This window comes from Orcinus orca, chromosome 10 (assembly GCF_937001465.1).
Source record: "Orcinus orca chromosome 10, mOrcOrc1.1, whole genome shotgun sequence".
NCBI classification, from domain to species: Eukaryota; Metazoa; Chordata; class Mammalia; order Artiodactyla; family Delphinidae; genus Orcinus; species Orcinus orca.
This window is the reverse complement of record NC_064568.1, coordinates 61,635,096-61,654,648: the sequence shown is the minus strand read 5'-3', so window position 1 is coordinate 61,654,648 and position 19,553 is coordinate 61,635,096. Positions and strand designations below refer to the sequence as shown.

The 19,553-nt window shown below is 39.0% G+C and overlaps 1 protein-coding gene across 5 annotated transcripts in view; it reads left to right on the top strand.

Annotated features, from left to right (window-relative positions):
• The window catches only part of PRIM2 (DNA primase subunit 2), a 276,052-nt gene extending 266,130 nt beyond the window's left edge, over window positions 1–9,922 (top strand). For 4 of the 5 annotated variants that reach the window (XM_033424338.2, XM_033424340.2, XM_033424339.2 and 1 more), the window contains exons 13-14: window positions 2,581–2,649; window positions 9,302–9,922. In XM_033424338.2, the coding sequence (XP_033280229.1) occupies window positions 2,581–2,649; window positions 9,302–9,523 (291 nt within the window). In that variant the 3' untranslated portion in view covers window positions 9,524–9,922. The remainder of the gene's footprint in view (window positions 1–2,580; window positions 2,650–9,301) is intronic. The other variant, XM_033424342.2, reaches the window with a different exon arrangement.
• Window positions 9,923–19,553: the final 9,631 nt, after the last annotated feature.

The following is a 19,553-nucleotide window of genomic DNA, read 5'->3' as shown; positions in this document are numbered from 1 at the left end:
AGCATGTGGGATCTTCCCGGAACAGGGCTCAAACCCATGTCCCCTGCATTGGCAGGTAGATTCTTAACCACTGCGCCACCAGGGAAGTTCTATCTTAATTTAAAACATGTAAGTTTTTTAAGGAAAAACTCTCTTAAGGAAAACAAGATCATTCAGTTGCATATGATTTTTCAATTTTTTAATTCTTTCTGCAGTTAAATGGCCCACACTAGACAGACACACTCCCCTATTTTAAGAGGGTATATTTTTTCATCTGAGAAATGAAGACAGTCCCTACTAGTAATACCCAGTCACCTCAGAGCAGTCTTTCTCTCATGTTTCTCCTATTGGCTCACTTACTGTCTCCCTGACCTGTTAGTTGCTATCTTTCTTCTTCCCTCTCTCTTCTCCTTGGGACTCAATTTATCTTCCTCTGAACAGCTTTCCTAGCCAGTGAAAAACACCCTGTTGCCTCTTTTCCCCATTACACCTCTACATCTGTGCAGAAACTTTCATCCACTCAAATGTGCTGCAACATGATAGGTGAAGTTATTTAAGGATAGATAGGCAAATGATTTATTTATGAATTTGCAAGACAACTTCAAATAAAAACTCTTCCTAGAAAGATGAAGAAAAATGTCAGAGGAAAAGTGAATGATTTTCCTTAAGGAAGAGCCTAGTCTCTGGAGTGGAGTAGGGGATGGGGTGGAGAGGGGATTGTTGTGTGATTAATCTAAATTTAAATTTTTGATGGAACCTAAAATTTCAAGGTACATCAGCTTTTCTCACATTCTGTGGCTTCTCTGTCAATTTCCCATAATAACTTTTGTATATGTGTATGTCACCCAACTAGGTATTTTTATTAGTATGGTTCTTATAAGTATTTCTTTATAGCATGTTTCCCAAACATATATATTAGATTATTATATATAATGTTACATATTTATTTTGCAAGGAAGATATCTAAATATACCATATGTGTGTATATATATAAACAAGAAATGTATATACACAGAATAAGATGTTAGATTCATTGTTTTGTTTTTAAATAAAGGGAGTTTATTACATACCATACAGTTGGGATTTTTGTCTATTTCTGTGAATTCATTTTCTCTTCAGGTAATTTATGGCATCATTTAAACTTAAGTTTATGTTTGAAGACCTTGCTTCTCCAAAATTGTAATTCATAGATATTCATACCTTGGTATCACTGATGTTTGCCAGTACTCAACTGCAAGTTTATCTCAGCACAGTTTGAATTATCTATGTTTAAAAACATAGGCGAATATGAGCTCAGAATGTTAGAATTACTTTAAAAACTTTGTGACTTTCTTCATTTTAAAAGTTTATAGTCATTCATTTAAAACTGATTTATTTTTCACTTTTGCTGTAATAATTCAAGAAAAGTAGACAGTTCAAATAGGCAGACAGGCAGAATCCTGGGTGCTGTGATTGGTTGGCATTTACACAGGTCTTTCACGTAGGATTTAATAAAATGTGACCTGAAATTTAGAAATGTAATCTATAAGACAGTCAGAGAAAAACAGTTCTTTTAAGCATACTCTTGTCAGTATAATGTGATGCCCATTCTGCACTGTAATTTTTTGTGTGTATCTGTTAAAAGATGTAAGCTATATTCAATAATGAGGATAGCAAGAATTTGAGACTTCATGTACATTTCTTTTTGTCATAGGAAGGTCAGCCTTTTGAAAAGGGATAGAAATTAACATTTCTCCAGAATTATTTTTTCCTTCATTTGAGGCTGTCTGTTAATTTCAGCATTTTACTGTGTTTTATGAACAGGCCAAATATATATTCTATTTATTTGTCAGGGGAGGTGATAAAGGTTATAAAACTTTACGAATTTCAACTGTTATTGCAGTCTACTGAGAAGGATGGGAGTTTGTGCTGTTCTGAAGAGATTATATGAAGTAGAATTGGAAAGCAAATTGTATTTACAAAAGATAGGGTGATGTTCCTAATAGGTGGTCAGAATAGACTATTTACTCTCACATTCTGCTGAGCTTTACTAGAAATAACTTCATTTCAGAAAAAGGCAAATCTGATTGAAGGCAAAAGCATTCCCTCTCCACAGATACTCATCCAACGGGTTTACATTAAATTTTTCTGATGGACACACAGCTGTATTTTATGCTGTATCTGTATAAACTGGTAATGTGGAAAGTAAAAATCTAAATAGTATACTTATTGCTTCATGCAGCAACCATTTAGATTACTAGATTTATATCTACAGGTTTGGAAGAGATGTTGCAATATGATATTCTGACAATAACTGTCGAAGTCATAATACTAGGATCTGTTTTCATCTTGTTGTCAAGGTAAAGTTACTGAAATTCACATTTGGTAGGTCAGCAAGATCACTTACTATCTCTTGTCATCAGTGGTTTAATGCCAACCTAAACAGCTACTGTATGATGTCAACATTATCACGGTGTCCAGGCTGCAGGGGTACAGCATGCTACATGATTTAATGCATTTCCTATCTGGAATGAAGATTATGAAAAGGCTGGCAACCAGGAGCTACAGTGGTTTAGAAATTTAATTTCTAATTTTTCTTTCACTTTTTTCCCTTCATTTTAGATTTTGGATTTAGTAAAAGGGACACATTACCATCTAGCCTGTCAGAAGTTCTTTGAGATGACACATAATGTAAGTAAATTTTTAAACTTTATAACCTGATCCTTTGTCTTTTGTTACTCTGTGTTTCATTTAGGATTTTTTGCTGTAGCAGTAGAAACCACTCTAGCTGTTTTCAGTGGAAAGGGAATTATTACACAGTATGAGGTTGCTTATAGAAGGGCCAGGGAATTAAGCTTGGATGCTACAGAACCAGGAATATTGTAACTAAGAGAAGCTACATCCTGAGAAAATCTTACTATCGCTGCCACCCACCACTCCACTGCTAGGGATAAGACCAAGGGTTGGCAAACTTTCTGTGAAGGGCCAGGTCGTGAAAGTTTGAAGCTTTGTGGTCCACGTGTTCCCTGTCACAGCTGCTTCCATCTGCTGCTCTCGTGCAAAAGCAGCCTAGACGGTGTGTGAAGGTGCAGGCATGCTTCTGTCCCAGTAGAACTTTATTTACAAGAGCAAATTCTGGGCCAGACTGGACCCATAGGCCTTAGGTAACCACTTCTCAGAGTAGGTCTGGAACACTGGCTTCAGCTGTCCAGAAGAACCAAAGGCTTTTGCCATCTTTCTTGTAGAAAACTGGATGCTTTTACTTGTGGTTGCCAACTCACGTTACCCTAATCTAGTTCTCAAGTCTTGTGTTTATCTGCATGGCGACCTAGGTTATACAGTGGACCCCTAGCTGCAAGAGAGTCAGGGAAATGTGTTTGGTTGTTTTCTTGCCAGCCTCCTATACAAAAGGCCTGCTAGTAGGTCCTGAGAGGTGTAAAGCATAGGTCACAAACTCAGAGGCCTGCAGGGGTCAGGAAGATAACCCAAAAAAGTGAAACTACCTGAGATGAACACCACTGAAGAAGTCATGCTGTTAGAGATGTTCACATTGACAAGTTTTAAGGCCGTGTGCAGGCCAACAGCACATCTGCAGGTCGACTTAGCTCACAGACCCCCAGTTTGCAAGTACTGGTCCTGTTCATGGCTTCCTAACCCAGGAAAGACAGCCAAGAATGCACCAGAGGTCCATGCACCTCTTGAAACATTTTTTTCTCTAAGTACATATGTGCGTTTTTGGAGTCGAGCATTTATCAGGTTTCAAAGGGATTCGTGACCTTCCCAAAAAAGATGCTGCATGTATTGAATTCATCATCAGCTACCACGACGTGCTGAGTTTTTTTTTTTTTTTTTGGCCTCGCCGCACAGCACGTGGGGTCTTAGTTCCCTGACCAGGGATTGAAGCCGTGCCCTCTACATTGGAAGCACGGAGTCTTAACCACTGGACTGCCAGGGAAGTCCCCACAATATGCTAAGTTTTATAATCACTTTTACATTTTCTAGTTTTCATGAAATAACTTTTCTTTCGTGGTTATGTAATTGCAGAATTCATTACATATTTCATAGCAAAAATATAACATCACTGATAATAATGAAAATAATAATGGTAATATCAGCCAACACCTACAGAACCCTTCACATGTGCCAGGCCTAGCAGTTAGTGCTCTGGACACACTGGCTCCTTTGGTCCACACTGCAGACCACAGCTGGGCACGATTTGCATCCCCATCATGACAAAGCTTAGAGATGCTGAGAGCCTAAGGTCCTAAGGAGTGGAGCTTAAATTTGAACCAGGCTGTCGAGGACCTCATCTAGAGCTCATGATCTAACCCTGACTGCTGTTCTGTAAAACCTGGGACTGTATTTGTAATAACAGCTGTGGAGGCCATTAGTATTTTCCTGTCTAGATTCATGATGCAGCCTTCATAGTTTATGGTGAAAAACAAACAGGCCTAGTGACTCTGCATGATGCCCTAGGGACCACAGCTAGTTAGTGGGAGGTCTGGAGCCAGAACCCTGGTCTGGTCTGGCCCCTGGGTCCAGTCCTCTTACTATTACACCTAACTGTTGAAAATAGTGTTTTTATTTAAAAACATAAAAATTTTATTTTCACACAGTTGAAAGGACAAAACATCAATATAGTAGTAAACAACAAATTCTCATCAGTTTTGTCAGAATAGGAATCTCAACAGATAAGCCACATCTCTTTGGTATTTTCAGCATCATCTTTGCAAACTCTTTCCCTTGTAGACTGTATTCTTTAATTTGCTTGCTCAGCTTGAGAGTTTTAATTTAATATGTGTTCTTAATTATTTGTGGACCCTTTTAATTAAGAAGCCTCAGAACTTTAACAGAACTTGAGGTCTCTTATTCAACCTCTTACCTTTTTTTTAGATATGAAAATTAGATTTAAACACTGAGTTTGTGACATCACTAAAAAGTAAGAAGTGCTTTTTTATTTCTCAAATCTGCTTTTGTAGCATCTCTCCTATTGATTATTCCTGCAAGAGTATTACTACTATAGCCAATTTTTAAAACTTGCCTTAGATTAATGAAGATATTAAAAAGACATATGTCTAAACCCTCCCACATATAGAAGTAGTCTACTTTAAGCCACATATAAATCAAGGGAATAAAAAGGCTGTTTGCATCCACTAGATGTCTCACTATAGATTTTTTGTTGTGAATATGTCTCTTTGCTTATTATTTTTTCTAATTTAATTTAAAAATAGAATCTATTTTTATTTCATGTTGCTGCCATTCTCGTCCCCCCCCCAAAAAAAAACCTCCTATGTTTATTTTCTTGAGGCCTCTGTGATTAAACTCACTTTAATGAAAGTTTTGAAAATGAACCAGTTAACTGATAACATTTACAGCAGTGCTGCAGTGGTTCCATATGGCTTTTTTGGTAAGACCAGCTGCCTCATTATAAGGTGTCATTGCAAAACCTCTTGATTAAAACCCAAACATCCCATAGGTAAAACAGTATTGCTTCCAGTCCTTCAAAATCCACATTTTCTGTGGCAGAAATATGAGACCTATGTTTGTGTGAAGGTCATTGTGTGCAGAACATGCTCATTCCAAGCTCATGTTTGAGAGGGATTCACTTGGTAGATATCAAAAGTTGGCCTGCTTGAAATCTGTTTTCCTCAGTATTTTTAGGGAACAATGTTTTATATTGAAGTGAATTTTTTTTTCTTTTGGCATACTCCATTTGTAAATGAAAACACTAGGCCTTGTGTAGATTAAACTCTGGATTTTAATTGAAAATAGTTTCTTTAGAAATAGATCTCTTTAAGCGCTGAGTCATTCTGAATACTTATTTTGCAAATAGCTGAGCATAATTCTCTTTTCACCATAGAAATCTCTACAAAAATCTTGTTAAAATCTATCACATTTTCCTGCAATCTTAAACGGTATATACCAAGTACATTTAAGCTTTGTAATCATCACTGAGGATCATTGTGGAGATCAGTTAAAACCCTGAGCCGGGAGCCCCACCATCTCTCATGCGGGTCACTCACTGCAGTGCCTTCCTGACTCCTTTCCCAGCAGCTGCACACATGCACCGGCCCAGTTCTTTCCCCTCCACACAGCTGCTAGGGTGATCTTTAAAACAGAAAAACCTGATCATTTCAGTAACCTGCTTTTAAAAAAAACTTTAAAAGCCTTCCCCATTGCTCTTCAGGTGAAATCCAAAATTTATAATGTAGCCTATAAAGGGCTCCATCCTACTTCTTTCTTCTACCAGTCTTGTTTTAGCTCTTTATGGTACTGTGGGTCTTCCAAGATAACAGGACAGAATGAAGATGCATCACAGAATTTCCCTCTCCCATTATTTAACAAAATGTACAAAACATAATAAAAAAATCATCAACCACAAAGAAAAAACATCACCATAGCAACCAAACAAGAAAAAAGGCAAGGAAAGAAACAAGATTCATATCAGAGAAAATTGTGAAAATTCTCACTTAGTATTTCCATATCTAGAATGAAGCAAACTGAATATTCCTTTTTTTTTTTTTTTAATGAGGAGTAAAGGAAAGAGCTGCTGACTTTGAAGCAATAATAAATGTGGCATTTAGATGTGGGTAAATCTCTTTCTCTATTCTTTTTACTAAATAATTTTAAAGTAAAATCTATTTTCATTCTATTTGGTTTATGCTTCTCCCCTTCCTCCCTAAAAATCCCTAATTTTATTTTCGTGAGCAAAATGAAAGATACCTTCCTTCAGGCAAAAATAAAAGTGAAAGAAGGAAAACACTCAAAAGAAAGAACCCATCCTAGAAGAAACAATCCAGTAAACAGAAGGAAACTCTTCATAAGTTCATCATGCTACCAGACATCTTAATAGATGTTTGGTAAAATGAGCTTACTTAACAAAATGAGTTAAGAAATGGTGATTGCAGACCTAAGAGAGAAATTGAAAAACATGACATCATACAGAACCATGGTTATAGGCCCTCATTTCAAGACCCCTGGCATTGTTTTAGTTGGTTAATAAAAGTATTAATTAAAATGGGCAGTCATAAAAAAATGTATTTTTTAAACATTACATTTTAAAGGTAAAACATTTGAATGCCATTTGTTTACTAATCTTTTGATATTAAGGGCAGGGTCTTTTGTTTGAATGTAGGTTTGGGATTGGAATTTGATTTTATTTTTTTTCAAAAACCATATGCATACTACACCATCACCAATTTCCAGTTTTGGTTTCTTTAAAGTGGAAAAGGAACTTAATTATAATACAAAGCAATCTGATCTTTCTCCCTATCTTTCGGGAAGTTCGGTTTTGTTTTCTTTTGTTTTAAGTAACTTGCCTTTCCTGAGTCTTTCCAAGCATTTAATTTAGATTTCATAGAACCAACAACTCTTTCTTTTTACACTCCTATTTCTTTGGTTTTCCTCATAGCAACCCTATGACATAGCTGCTATTATTACCTCCATTTCATGGGGGAGGAAACTGAGGCTTAGTATAAAGATTACCATATTTCATTTTGTCCACACTGAAATCTAATCATTCACTTTAATCCACAGAGTCATCTTCTGTGATAGATATATTGACACTTTTAACAACTTGAAGCAAGGTGTAGAAAATACCCGATATGTAATTAAGTATCACAAAAGGTGCTAGCTTCTTTTTGCATGAAATGACACCACTGTGTTTTTTATAATCTTTATAGACAAGTTTATCTCTAGAAATAATATTTATAATGATATGATTGTAAGTTTGTTTGACTTTCCATAAAACCTCTTAAAACAGATTTCAGAGGAACTAAGTGAGCTAAAGGCCTGAATTCTAATTCAGACAGATCCAGTTTCTAGTGCTCTATGACTTTGCCTAAACCATGTAAAAAATCTCTTTGGGTCTCAGTTTCCTAGTCTGTACATGGAGAAGATCCAGTTTAAAGTATTCCCTACATCTTTCCAATCTCTAATATTCTCTATTTATAAAAACCATAAAGTCTTCTGATTGAAACGTGCTAGGCAATAAACTTACTTTTCATGGAACACTTTGTAAAATGCAAACTTTATATTGAATCTCCCAGTTTTTTAATGAATTGGGTGAAAAACAATATAATGAAGAAGTTCACAAATGACTCTGTTGTTAATAAAAAATCCTAGATAAAACATTCAGGAAAAATTTTGAAATTAAGCAGCAAAGTAGCAGGTAAAAAATTGTTCTTAGTGATCTGAGTAGTAACTCTTAAATCAGTGTGTACACTATCAATCTGCTATACACTGAATTATTATAAAAGTATTGGTCTGGGGCTTCCCTGGTGGCGCAGTGGTTGAGAGTCCGCCTGCTGATGCAGGGGACACAGGTTCATGCCCCGGTCCGGGAAGATCCCACATGCCACGGAGCGGCTGGGCCCGTGAGCCATGGCCACTGATCCTGCGTGTCCGGAGCCTGTGCTCCGCAACAGGAGAGGCCACAACAGGGAGAGGCCACAACAGTGAGAGGCCTGCGTACCGCAAAAAGAAAAAAAGTATTGGTCCAACATGTATCAACAAGTGACTAAAGAGAATCAAGAGAATCCTGAGGTTCTGAAGTAAGTTTTAGAAAAGACCTTGTTTCTGTTTATGGGTCTACCTGTTAAGAAGGTTCATCCTGAACTGTGACGGTAACTTTTAACTCCCTGCTAATCCATTTTAATCTACCATAAGATTATACATATCTTTAATCGCATCACTTCCCTTCTTAAGGAATTTTAGTGACTCTGTGATGCCTACAAAATTAGGTCTAGGCTACTTACCCTGGTTGTCAAGGCTCTCCGTGGTCTGGCCCCAGCCTGTCTTTCCAGCCTTATTTCCTGTTACCCTCTTTCTGTGCCTTTCACAGCAGCCCACCTGCACTACCTGCTTCCCTAGACATTCCTCTTCACCCTGCCCCTGGGATCCTGCTGCTTAATTCACCCTGGACCTCATTATCCCAGCTTTTCACTCTCTCATCTTTCCAAACCCAACTCATCTGGAAAGATCCTCCCTCCTTTTTTCGTGTTTTTCTTTTTTTTTAAACAAATATTTATTGGCCAACAAGATGCAAGGCATTGCTTGGATGTGCCTTTGAGCCGTCTGAGGTGGCAGGTAGGAGTTGGGTGGGGAAGCAGAGCCAAGTGCAAGGGGTCTGGGCTGGACGTAGAGCGCAAGATTCGTAACTGTCAGGCGGTGGCTGAAACTCCCTGTGAGTGAAATCATGTAAACAGTGGTTTGAGTGTTTTGAACGAGAATCTGTGTTTCGTGTATTGAGTAGGTTTTGAATGAGGTCTGGGCGGTTCTTGACGTCCCTTTATTTGTACTTTTGTTACGTATTAATGTTATACACATTTGCTTGCCTGTACAGGTAGATGATTGTGGCTTTTCTTTGAGTCATCCAAACCAGTTCTTTTTTGAGAGCCAGCGGATCCTCAGTGGAGGTAAAGACTTCAAGAAGGAATCTGTCCAACCAGAAACGCCCCAATCCAAACTGAGTGTCCAGAGAAGCAAGGATGCGTCATCTGCTCTGGCCTCGCTCAACTCCTCTCTGGAAATGGATCTGGAGGGACTGGAGGAGTTGCTTCAGTGAACGATTCTTGGGCAGTTGGTAGCCTGTCTTCCTCACTAGTTTTTATTTCCTACTTTACGATTTTATCTTTTTCTTTTTTGTCTGCCTTCTCCCTCCTCCCGACCCCCTTTCATCCATCCACACGTTCACGCGCTTCACGGAAGACCACCTTGCAGGTAAAAACAAAGACCTCGTATATTTTGCTGTGACAAAAGAGAAGAGGAAGAATTTCTTTTGAAATCTAACGCTTGAATGGTGTGATTTAAGTCCCGTTTTAGGAGATAAAACAGCTTTCTGGACTGGTTACAGTCCCCTAGAAACAGTACGACTAAGAACAGCTTTTATTTTAACACTTACCACTGTAATGTTGACCCAGGCCTTTTCTAGACCATTTCTGTTAATAAATATCAAAATGTATAATGAGTGTGTCTGCGTGTAATTGTGAGTCATATCATGCCTTAACAGAGGAGATATTACCTCAGCTTTTAAAGTGGTATTTGGGAATATGCAATGTATTGCCAAATCACCAGTGAAGATTTTAAACTGTTCTTCCTTTTTCTCTTGAGTTGGTCATTTGAGGTTATTCCACATAAGCAAGGAGAATTTTTACCCCTTTGAGTGGTAGCAAACTTTACTGAAGTGAGTTGTGACTCAGGAATTAAGAGAAACAGAATGTGTACAGTCATACTGTTAACAAATAGAAGGATTTTATTATATAAAGTGATGGTCCTCCGTATCCACTGTCATCTCCATTCACTCGGGGAGAACAGCCCATCACTAAGGTGAGAAGGTTCTAAGGAGAGTCTGCAGTGTTTCTTCATTCCACCCCTAGCTTCCATACCTCATTGCTTCTGTGGTTGCTGTGAACTGCCAAGTAGGTTTGGTAAATTCATCAGCTTCAGTGGTGAATATTCCCATATTTGTAATAGTGCCTGTTTTGGTGCCAGCAGTGGAGTTGGTGGATGTTGTGGCTGGTCCCAAGGGCACTGGATCAGCACCCTGCTCTCTGTCTGCCCTTGGCGAGTGACTAACGCACCGTGTGCCTGGAGAGGCCCTGATCTGACACATTTCCTCCCTGTGGGCTCTGCTCACTCACCCAGAGGATTTGGACTTGTAGAGGGGAGACCCAGGTTGAAATGTAACCTGTCCTCACCTACTCCCTTGGGTTATGTAAAAACACCATTCTATGCAGTCCTCTTTTCCTGGGAAAAAGGGCACTTGCCCTTTATCCTCTTTTTTTTTTTTTTTTTTAATTCTTATTGGAGTGTAGTTGACTTACAGTGTTGTGTGTGTTTCAGGTATACAGCAAAGTGATTCAGTTATACATATACATATATCCACTCTTTTTGCCCTTTATCCTCTTGAATCACATGAGACACTGTATTGCATTCAGAGAACTGGACTGTTAGAAGAACTACATTCTAAGTCCTGTGGGAAACTGCAGTGATGAGAAAAGGATTTAAACAGGGTCAGAGCATCAGAACCTAAAAATGTCAAATCATCAGGTTTTTATCTTAGGCTGCTGAGCAAAGATTTCTTGGAATATTTAGTAACATATAATTAAATGAGATATTATCTGAACCTTTGCTTGTCTTTTGTGAATTATTACGTAGTTCAGAAAATAGTGTTATTCCACTACAAATTACCTCTATAAATCTCTCCCTTCTGAAACCATCTGCTATTCCTTGTATCATGCATAATTCTCAGCAGGAATCTAATGACTGCCGACCACTTCATCCATGGACTGCAAAACCACACCCTTTTTTTTTTTTTTTTTTAATGTTAAGAACAAGTGCTTCGTGTGGCTGTTTTAACCACAGAATTAAGTTAGTGATGGAAAGCCAAGCATAGAAAGGTAGGTCTCTGTTGTATTAGAAGGGAAAAACAAGCAGCAGTCTTACTACTGTAGCTCAGTGAGAAATCTTAGGACAGGGTATTTCATATCTGGCACAATGCAAGGCTTTCTTTTTCTGCTGCCGCACGTTCTCCTTTCTTGAAGCCTGTGTGCCCACCAGCTAACAGCTCAGAGCCCTCGACAGCAAGCAGATGTGTCTGAGTTGACTGTTTTATCCTAGCAGCCTCAAGAACTTGAATGTTTTGTGTCTAGTCAAACTCCAAAATAACGCTAGTTTAAATATTAGTTGTATTACCAGTTCCATTTCTTTGTAATAAGGCTTGATCTCCTGTCATATATTACACAGAAGAATATATAAATATTTTGTGAAGTGTGTAAATTAGAGGATAGGGGTTAGAGGTTTATGTAAGAAGATAGACATTAATGCCTTTCTGGTGGTTTGTGGACTTGGAAAAAGCAATTTATTTTTCATGCTTCACAGGTCTAGACAATTTTGATTGTTTTCTTTGAAAGACCTGTTTGAATCAGATGATGTAGGAAGAACTCAAAAGAAAAATCAAAAGCCAGCAGCCTCTTTTCAAAACAGTAGCCAATGAAAAAGAATATGGGCCTTCTGGATCTTTTAACTTCTGGTCTTTTATTACCTCTTCAAGGAGGAGAGGCTGTACGATTGTCAGAGACAAAAGAAGAGACAGTCAAAGCCAGAGACCAGGTTGGAAATTTGCACCTGGTAGAAGCACTGACATTGTTTGTGGAGATTCTATCCCATTTCTTTCATTTTGTTTTTCACTCTGCCAAGACAGTATAAAACTCCTAATTGCAATGTGCATAAAAGAACACTAGGAAGATTTTAAGTAAACTTTTTAGGAATACTTATTATAGTTGTGAAAGTGAATAGTCACAGATTTTGAATGAGGGGGAGCAGAATAAAGCAATGGGAAGGATCTTTAATTCATACGGAATTTTAAGATGAGGGATTTCTCTCTGTAAAAGCATGAGGAGCATTTGCTTCTTACACTTTGCTGCCTTACTGATACTCAGGGTCTTTGCAAGCAAACTTCTGTAATTCTTTGCAAAGAAGAAAAGAAAACTGGGATTTAAGCTTGAAAGGCGAAATGAGACAACTCTCAAATTCTGGTTTGGTTAGAGTCTACTGTTTGCAAATTTAATCAAGGTCTTCCACAGGCATCAGCTTGACATTAAATTTAAGTGCGCATTAAACAGAGTTGACAGCCATGCTGAACATGAAGCTCGGTCTTAGGACATCTTTACAGCTGGAAGGGAAAGAAAGTCGAGAAGCCTCAAACCACTGTGGTAATTAGATCCATTTGTTAACTTCTTTTCTAATGTTGGCAAAGGGAGGAGAGAGAAGGCTGGCAGGGAGCCAGAGGGACCAGAGCCAGGAAGGCAGGGCGCTGCTCCCAGAGGAAACTGAACAGTCAGGGAGGGCCCTGCTGCAGAGGAAGGGGCAGCCCTTTCAACGCACAGACAGGAGCACTGTGTGCAAAAGGTGCGTTTTGAACAGGTGTGCGGGTTTGGTTGTCAGGTGCCCTGGAAGGTGCACAGCATTACCTGGGAATTGGCTTCCCAAAGACACTGTCTGCCCAGAGGTAGTGTTTCTCACAAGGGTATCTAACTTACTTACATGCAGGTAATCACTTATTTACCCACAACGTCTGGCCTCCTTTTCAGTATGGAGCTTCTTTTTGACAGATAGCTATTGTCCTGGTCTAAGGCTTTTCACTCTAATTGGCATTGTAGGCAATTAGCTCTGTGATGCTATGGAAATCTTGTCACCTGTAGGAAATTATCTTCCCACTTATCTCACCTTCCTGACAAAAGTGATACGATTTCCTGTTATTGGGTTTGCTTTCTGTCCCATAAGCTTTCTTTGTCCATTCTTCATGACATTTTATTTTCTCCAAGAATTATCACTGTAGAACCTTATCAAAAGCTAAAGAATATGTCTGTACATAGAGCTTCTGTATTTTCCCTGAGCCTTCAGGTGCAAGACTGTTTTTGAACGTTGATGACAAGGTAGTGAAACAGCACTGCTAATAAATGCATGATGGATTTTTCAATTCAGCCCTGTGTTTCTAGGTGTTCATTCACCATAATGGAACTATGAGGCTCTTTGAGGGGTTTTGGTTTTTTGAATTTTTTAATTGAAGTATAGTTAATTTACAGTGTTGGGTTAGTTTCAAGTGTACAGTGCAGTGATTCAGTTATACATATATTCTTTTTCAGATTCTTTTCCATTATAAGTTATTACAAGATGTTGAGTACAGTAGTAGGTTCCTGTTGTTTACCTATTTTATGTATAGTAGTGTGTTTGACTTTTTACACTGAAAGCATGGAGAGAAAGTAAATTCAGCAAATAATGCATTTAATTTAGAATCTGTGGGGGCTCCAATCAAGATGGCAGGGTAGAAGGACGTGGAACTCACCTCCTCCCACAAATACATCAAAAATACGTCTACAAATGAACAGTTCTCACAGAACACCTACTGAACACCAGCAGAAGACCTCAAACACCTGAAAGGACAAAGAAGATCTCCACGTAACCAGGTAGGGTGAGAGTGGGGGTGGGGGAGAGGAAGCAGGATGGGACCTGTGTCCCTGAGAGGGAGCTGAAAAAAAGGAAAGGTTCTCGCATCTGGGAAAACCCTGTCACTGGCAGGGAGATCAGCCAGGACAGAAAGGGAGCTTCAGGGGCTTAGAGGAAAGTGCAACAATCGGTTTGTTGGGCAGGCAGAACAGAGAGAGACCTGCACAGACAGTGCAGGCCACCTCCCTGTGTGCCCCAGCCTGAGATGCGCATCCACTGGTATGGGTAGGGGCTGGGTGCTGGAGTCGGGGTTAAGAGGAAAATCCCAGGGAGAGGACTGGGGTAGGCTGTGCAGAGACAGCCTGAAGGAGCTGAGTGTGGTATGACTGTAACTGACGGTGTATGTGGAAGAAGCCTGGGCCCTCTACAGGAGCAAAGTGCCGTTGTCAAGTGGCACGTGAAGGGAGGGGCAGGATGTGCCATAACAGCCTCTTTCTCCACATGCTGACCCCTACCTCCATGGGCTCTGGGAGTGCACAACCCAGCCGCCACCTTGGCAGGTGCCCACACCCCAGCTGCTGCCTGGCCAGGCATCCACGCCCTAGCTGGTGCCTCAGTGGGCTCCCGTGCCAGCCACCACCTCAGCAGGCTCTGGGAGCAGGTGCCAGCAGGTTCCCCGCACACAGGCGGGGCTGAAATCATAGTGAAGCCCCAGGGGCTGCACAACTTAGGAAATCAGGGCAGAAATCTTCCCATGGCTGCACAAGCTGCAGATTTACACCTCCACCACTGGCTTTGTAAATTCAGCACCTGCAGGACATCCAAGCAGACAATGGGTGCCCCCGCAGCTGGAACGGGTCTGGCCTTAACAGCTGTGGGCTTTGTGGTGTGTGCACACAGGGACTGGGCCATGACTGGGCTGCTTCCACCACTCCCATGGCAAGTCAGGTGCACGACTACTACAGGCCTGGGACCTGACTTCAGCGGATCTGTGTTGGTGGCCTTCTGAAAACAATGCCTGAGGGACATCAGGTCCAATTGCCGACATTCCCATGGTTGAGGTGAGGGCAAGAGCAGAGCCGACAACAGTGTACTTTGTGAGCCTGCACAACAGGTGACAGGTGGCACCACAGAGCACACTCCCCAGTAGACAACTCCGGGGAAGTAATTGTCAGTGGATCCTCTCCCAGCAGGAGCGCTCCAGTCCTGCCTACCTCATGCCTCAGCTCAGAAACAGATTTGGAGCTTCTACTCCAACAACGAGGGAGCAGACCCTGCCCCCTGACAGAGCTGTGACAACCACAGAGCAAAGAGGCCCTGCTCAATATCCAGTGCAGAGTCTGGTCACTACACCACCACTCACAACCTCTATCAAGGGGATAACGGCCAGCACATGCTGAGGAAGGAGGTGGCAGGCATCCATACTAAAAACAGCCCTCGCACCAAAAATATTAAACTCACACAAGCTACACAGGGATGCTCCTACATAAAAATAGCCCTCCGAGACCACAGTAGATAATTGTTTCTCCTAAACTCATAGAGTAAGAGAAATATAAGTAAAATGAAGAAGCAGAGGAACCACTCCCAATTTAAAAAAAAAAATCAAGAGAGTTCCTCTGAAAGAACAAAAAGTGAAACAGACCTCTTCAGTCTGACACCAAGTTTAAGGGAGATAATGAAAATACTGAAGGAATTAAGAAAGGCTATTGATAGAAAGGCAGATTATTGTAAAAAGGAACTAGAAACTATAAAAAGGAACCCAAAAAATAAGAAAACTTATTTGCTGAGACAAAAGCTGAACTAAAGGCAATGAATAGCAGAATGATATAGTTCAGGAGAATAAGTAAGTGATTCAGAAGATAGAATAATGGAAATCACCCATTCAGGACAGCAGACAAAAAGCCAAATTGCAAAGGAAGAAAGAAAGCAATATAAGAGACCTATGGGATAATATAAAGTGTGCCAATCTATGCATAATAAGTATCCCAGAAGAAGAAGGAGAAAAGGGGATTGAAAATGTATTTGAAGAAATTATGACTAAAAACTTCCCAAACCAAAAGAAGGAAACAGGTATCCAGATACAGGAAGCACAGAACATCCCAAACAAGATGAACCCAAACAGACCTACACCAAGATATTATAATTAAAATGACCAAAGTTAAAGATAAAGAGAGGATTTTCAAGGCGGCAAGAGAAAAAGAGTTAATTACAAGGGAACCCCCATAAGGCTATGAGCTGATTTCTCTACAGAAATATTGCAGGCCGGAAGGGAGTGGCAAAATATACTCAAAGTCCTGAAAGGGGAAAAGTCTGCAACCTAGGATACTCTACCCAGCAAGATTATCATTTAGAATAGGAGAGAGAAAGAATTTCTCAGACAAGCAAAAACTAAAATACAGCAATACTAAACCTATCCTAAAGGAAATATTGAAAGGTCTTCTCTAAATAGAAAAGTAAGAAGCTATAGGAAGGAGAACATCACAATTGGAAAGTAAATCATTTAAATAAGACAGTACACAGATTTAAAAAAAAAAACATTTCTGTAAAAGCAATGAACATCAAAAGGATGCACATAAAGTTGTAAAAGAGGACAACAAAATCATAAAGTGTGGGGGAAGAGCGTAAGAGAATGTAGAATTTTTTTTTTCTACAATGTGTTTGAGCCTATGTGACTACCAGTCTAAAGCAATTAGATATAAGACGGGGTTAACATACTTGAAAAAGGTTAACCACAAATCAAAAACATACAGTACATTCAGAAAAGCCATAGAGAGAACACAAGCATAATACAAAAGAAAATTATCAAACCACAAAAAGAAAAAGAAAAAGAGACAAAGAAGAAATGTAAAATCAATGGGAAAACAACGTTTAAAATGGCAATAAATACATATCTATCAGTAATTAAACGTTAATGGACTAAATACTCCAATCAGAAGACAGAGTGGCAGATTGAATTAAAAAAAAAAAGTCTACAATATGCTGCCTAAAAGAGACCCACTTTAGGGCAAAGGACACACATAGATTAAAAGTGAGGGGATGGAAAAAGATTTCATGCAAATGGAAATGTCAAGAAAGTGGGGGTCACAATACTCATATCAGACAAAATAGACTTTAAAACAAAGGCTATAAAGAAAGATAAATAAGGACACTATATGCTGATACAAAGAGCAATACAAGGAGAGGATGTTACACTCATCAACGTATATGCACCCAATATAGGAACACCCAAATACATAAAACAAATACTAATAGACATAAAGGGAGAAACTGATGGGAATATAATAATAGTAGACTTTAACACCCCACTCACATCAGTGGACAGATCTTCAAGACAGAAAATCAGTAAGGCAACAGAGATCCTAAATGATACAATTAGACTTAATTGGTATGTTTTCAAGATGTTACATCCAAAAAAGCAGAATACACATTCTTTTCAAGTGCACATGGAACATTCTTTAGGATTAACTATGTACTAGGGCACAAAACAAGCCTCAACAAATTTAAGAGTATAGAAGTATTCAAGCATCTTTTCTAATCACAGGAGCATGAAACTAGAAATCAACTGCTGAAAAAGAAACAAGAAAAAAACAATTACATGCAGACTAAACAACATGCTACTAAAAAACCAGTAGGTCAATGATGAAATCAAAGAAGAAATTAAAAATACCTTGAGACAAATGACAATGAAAGCACAACCCAATGAAAAATCAATGGGATGCAGCAAAAGCAGTCTTAGAAGGAAGTTCATAGCGATACAGGCCTTTTTCAAGAAGCAAGAAAAATCTCAAATAAACAACCTAACATACCACCTAAACGAATTAGAAAAAGAAAAATAAACAAAACCTAAAGTCAGCAGAAGGAAGGAAATAATAAAGATCAGAGAGGAAATAAAGTAGAGATTTTTAAAAAAATAGAAAAAGTCAATAAAACTAAGAGCTGGTTCTTTGATAGGGTAAACAAAATTCACAAACCTCTGGCCAGGCTCACCGAGAAGAGAGAAGACCCAAATAAACAAAATAAGAAATGAACGAGGAGAAATCACAACTGATACCACAGAAATACAAAAAAACATAAGAGAATACTATGAACAATTATATGCCAACAAATTCGACTACCTAGAGGAAAGGCGGGGAGGGATAAATTAGGAGTTTGGGATTAACATAAATACCCTACTATATATAAAATAGATAACCAACAGGGACCCACTCTATAACACAGGAAACTATACTCAATTTTGTAATAACCAATAAGGGGAAAGAATTTGAAAAAATACCTATAACTGAATCATTTTGCTGTACACCTGAAACCAACACAACATTGTAAATCAACCATACTTCAAAATAAAATTTTTTTAAAAGTTGAGCATTATGTTTTATTCAGCAGATATACTGAGGACTTCAAGCGTAGGAGGCAGCCTCTCAGCTCTGAAGGATGGTTCCAAAGAGGTAAGGGAGGAGCCAGGATATATAGGAGCTTTTGCAGAAAAACCCCCCAAAACACACACAAAAAAAGTAGGTGGAATATAAAAAGATTACTATTAATTAAAGAAAACCTGACATCTCAAGTTAATTAATTTACCACTTTTCTATGTATGGGAAGATGCAAGAGTCTGGGCTTTTTTTTTTTTTCAATAGATCTTTATTGGAGTATAATTGCTTCACAATACTGTGTTAGATTCTGTTGTACAACGAAGTGAATCAGCCACATGCATATATATATCCCCATATCCCCTCCCTCTTGATATTCCCTCCCATCCTTCCTATCCCACTCCTCTATGTCATTGCAAAGCACTGGGCTGATCTCCCTGTGCTATGCTGCTGCTTCTCACTAGCTATCTATTTTACATTTGGTAGTGTATATATGTCAATGCTAGCCCCAGCTTCCCTCTCCCTGCCCCGTGTCCTCAAGTCCATTCTCTATGTCTACGTGTTTATTTCTGCCCTGCCACTAGGTTCATCAGTACCATTATTTTTAAGAGTCCATATATATGCGTTAGCATACGGTATTTTTTTCTTTCTGACTTACTTCACTCTGTATGACAGACACTAGGTCCATCCACCTCACTACAAATAACTCAATTTCATTTCTTTATATGGCTGAGTAATATTCCATTGTATATATTTGCTACATCTACTTAATCCATTCATCTTTCAATGAACATTTAGGTTGGTTCCATGTCCTGGATGTTGTAAATAGTGCTGCAATGAACATTGTGGTACATGTCTCTTTCTGACTTATGGTTTTCTCAGGGTATATGCCCAGTAGTGAGATTGCTGGGTCATATGGTAGTTCTATTTCTAGTTTTTTAAGGAACCTCCTTACTGTTTTCCATAGTGGCTGTATCAATTTACATTCCCATCAATAGTGCAGGGGGGTTCCCTTTTCACCACACCCTTTCCAGCATTTATTGTTTCTAGATTTTTTGATAATGGCCATTCTGACTGACATGACGTGATACTTCATTGTAATTTTGATTTGCATTTCTGTAGTAATTAGTGATGTTGAGCATCTTTTCATGTGCCTCTTGGCCATCTATATGTCTTCCTTGGTGAAATGTCTATTTAGGTCTTCCACCCATTTTTAATTGGAGTGTTTGTTTTTTTGATATTAAGCTCCATGAGCTGTTTGTATATTTTGGAGATTAATCC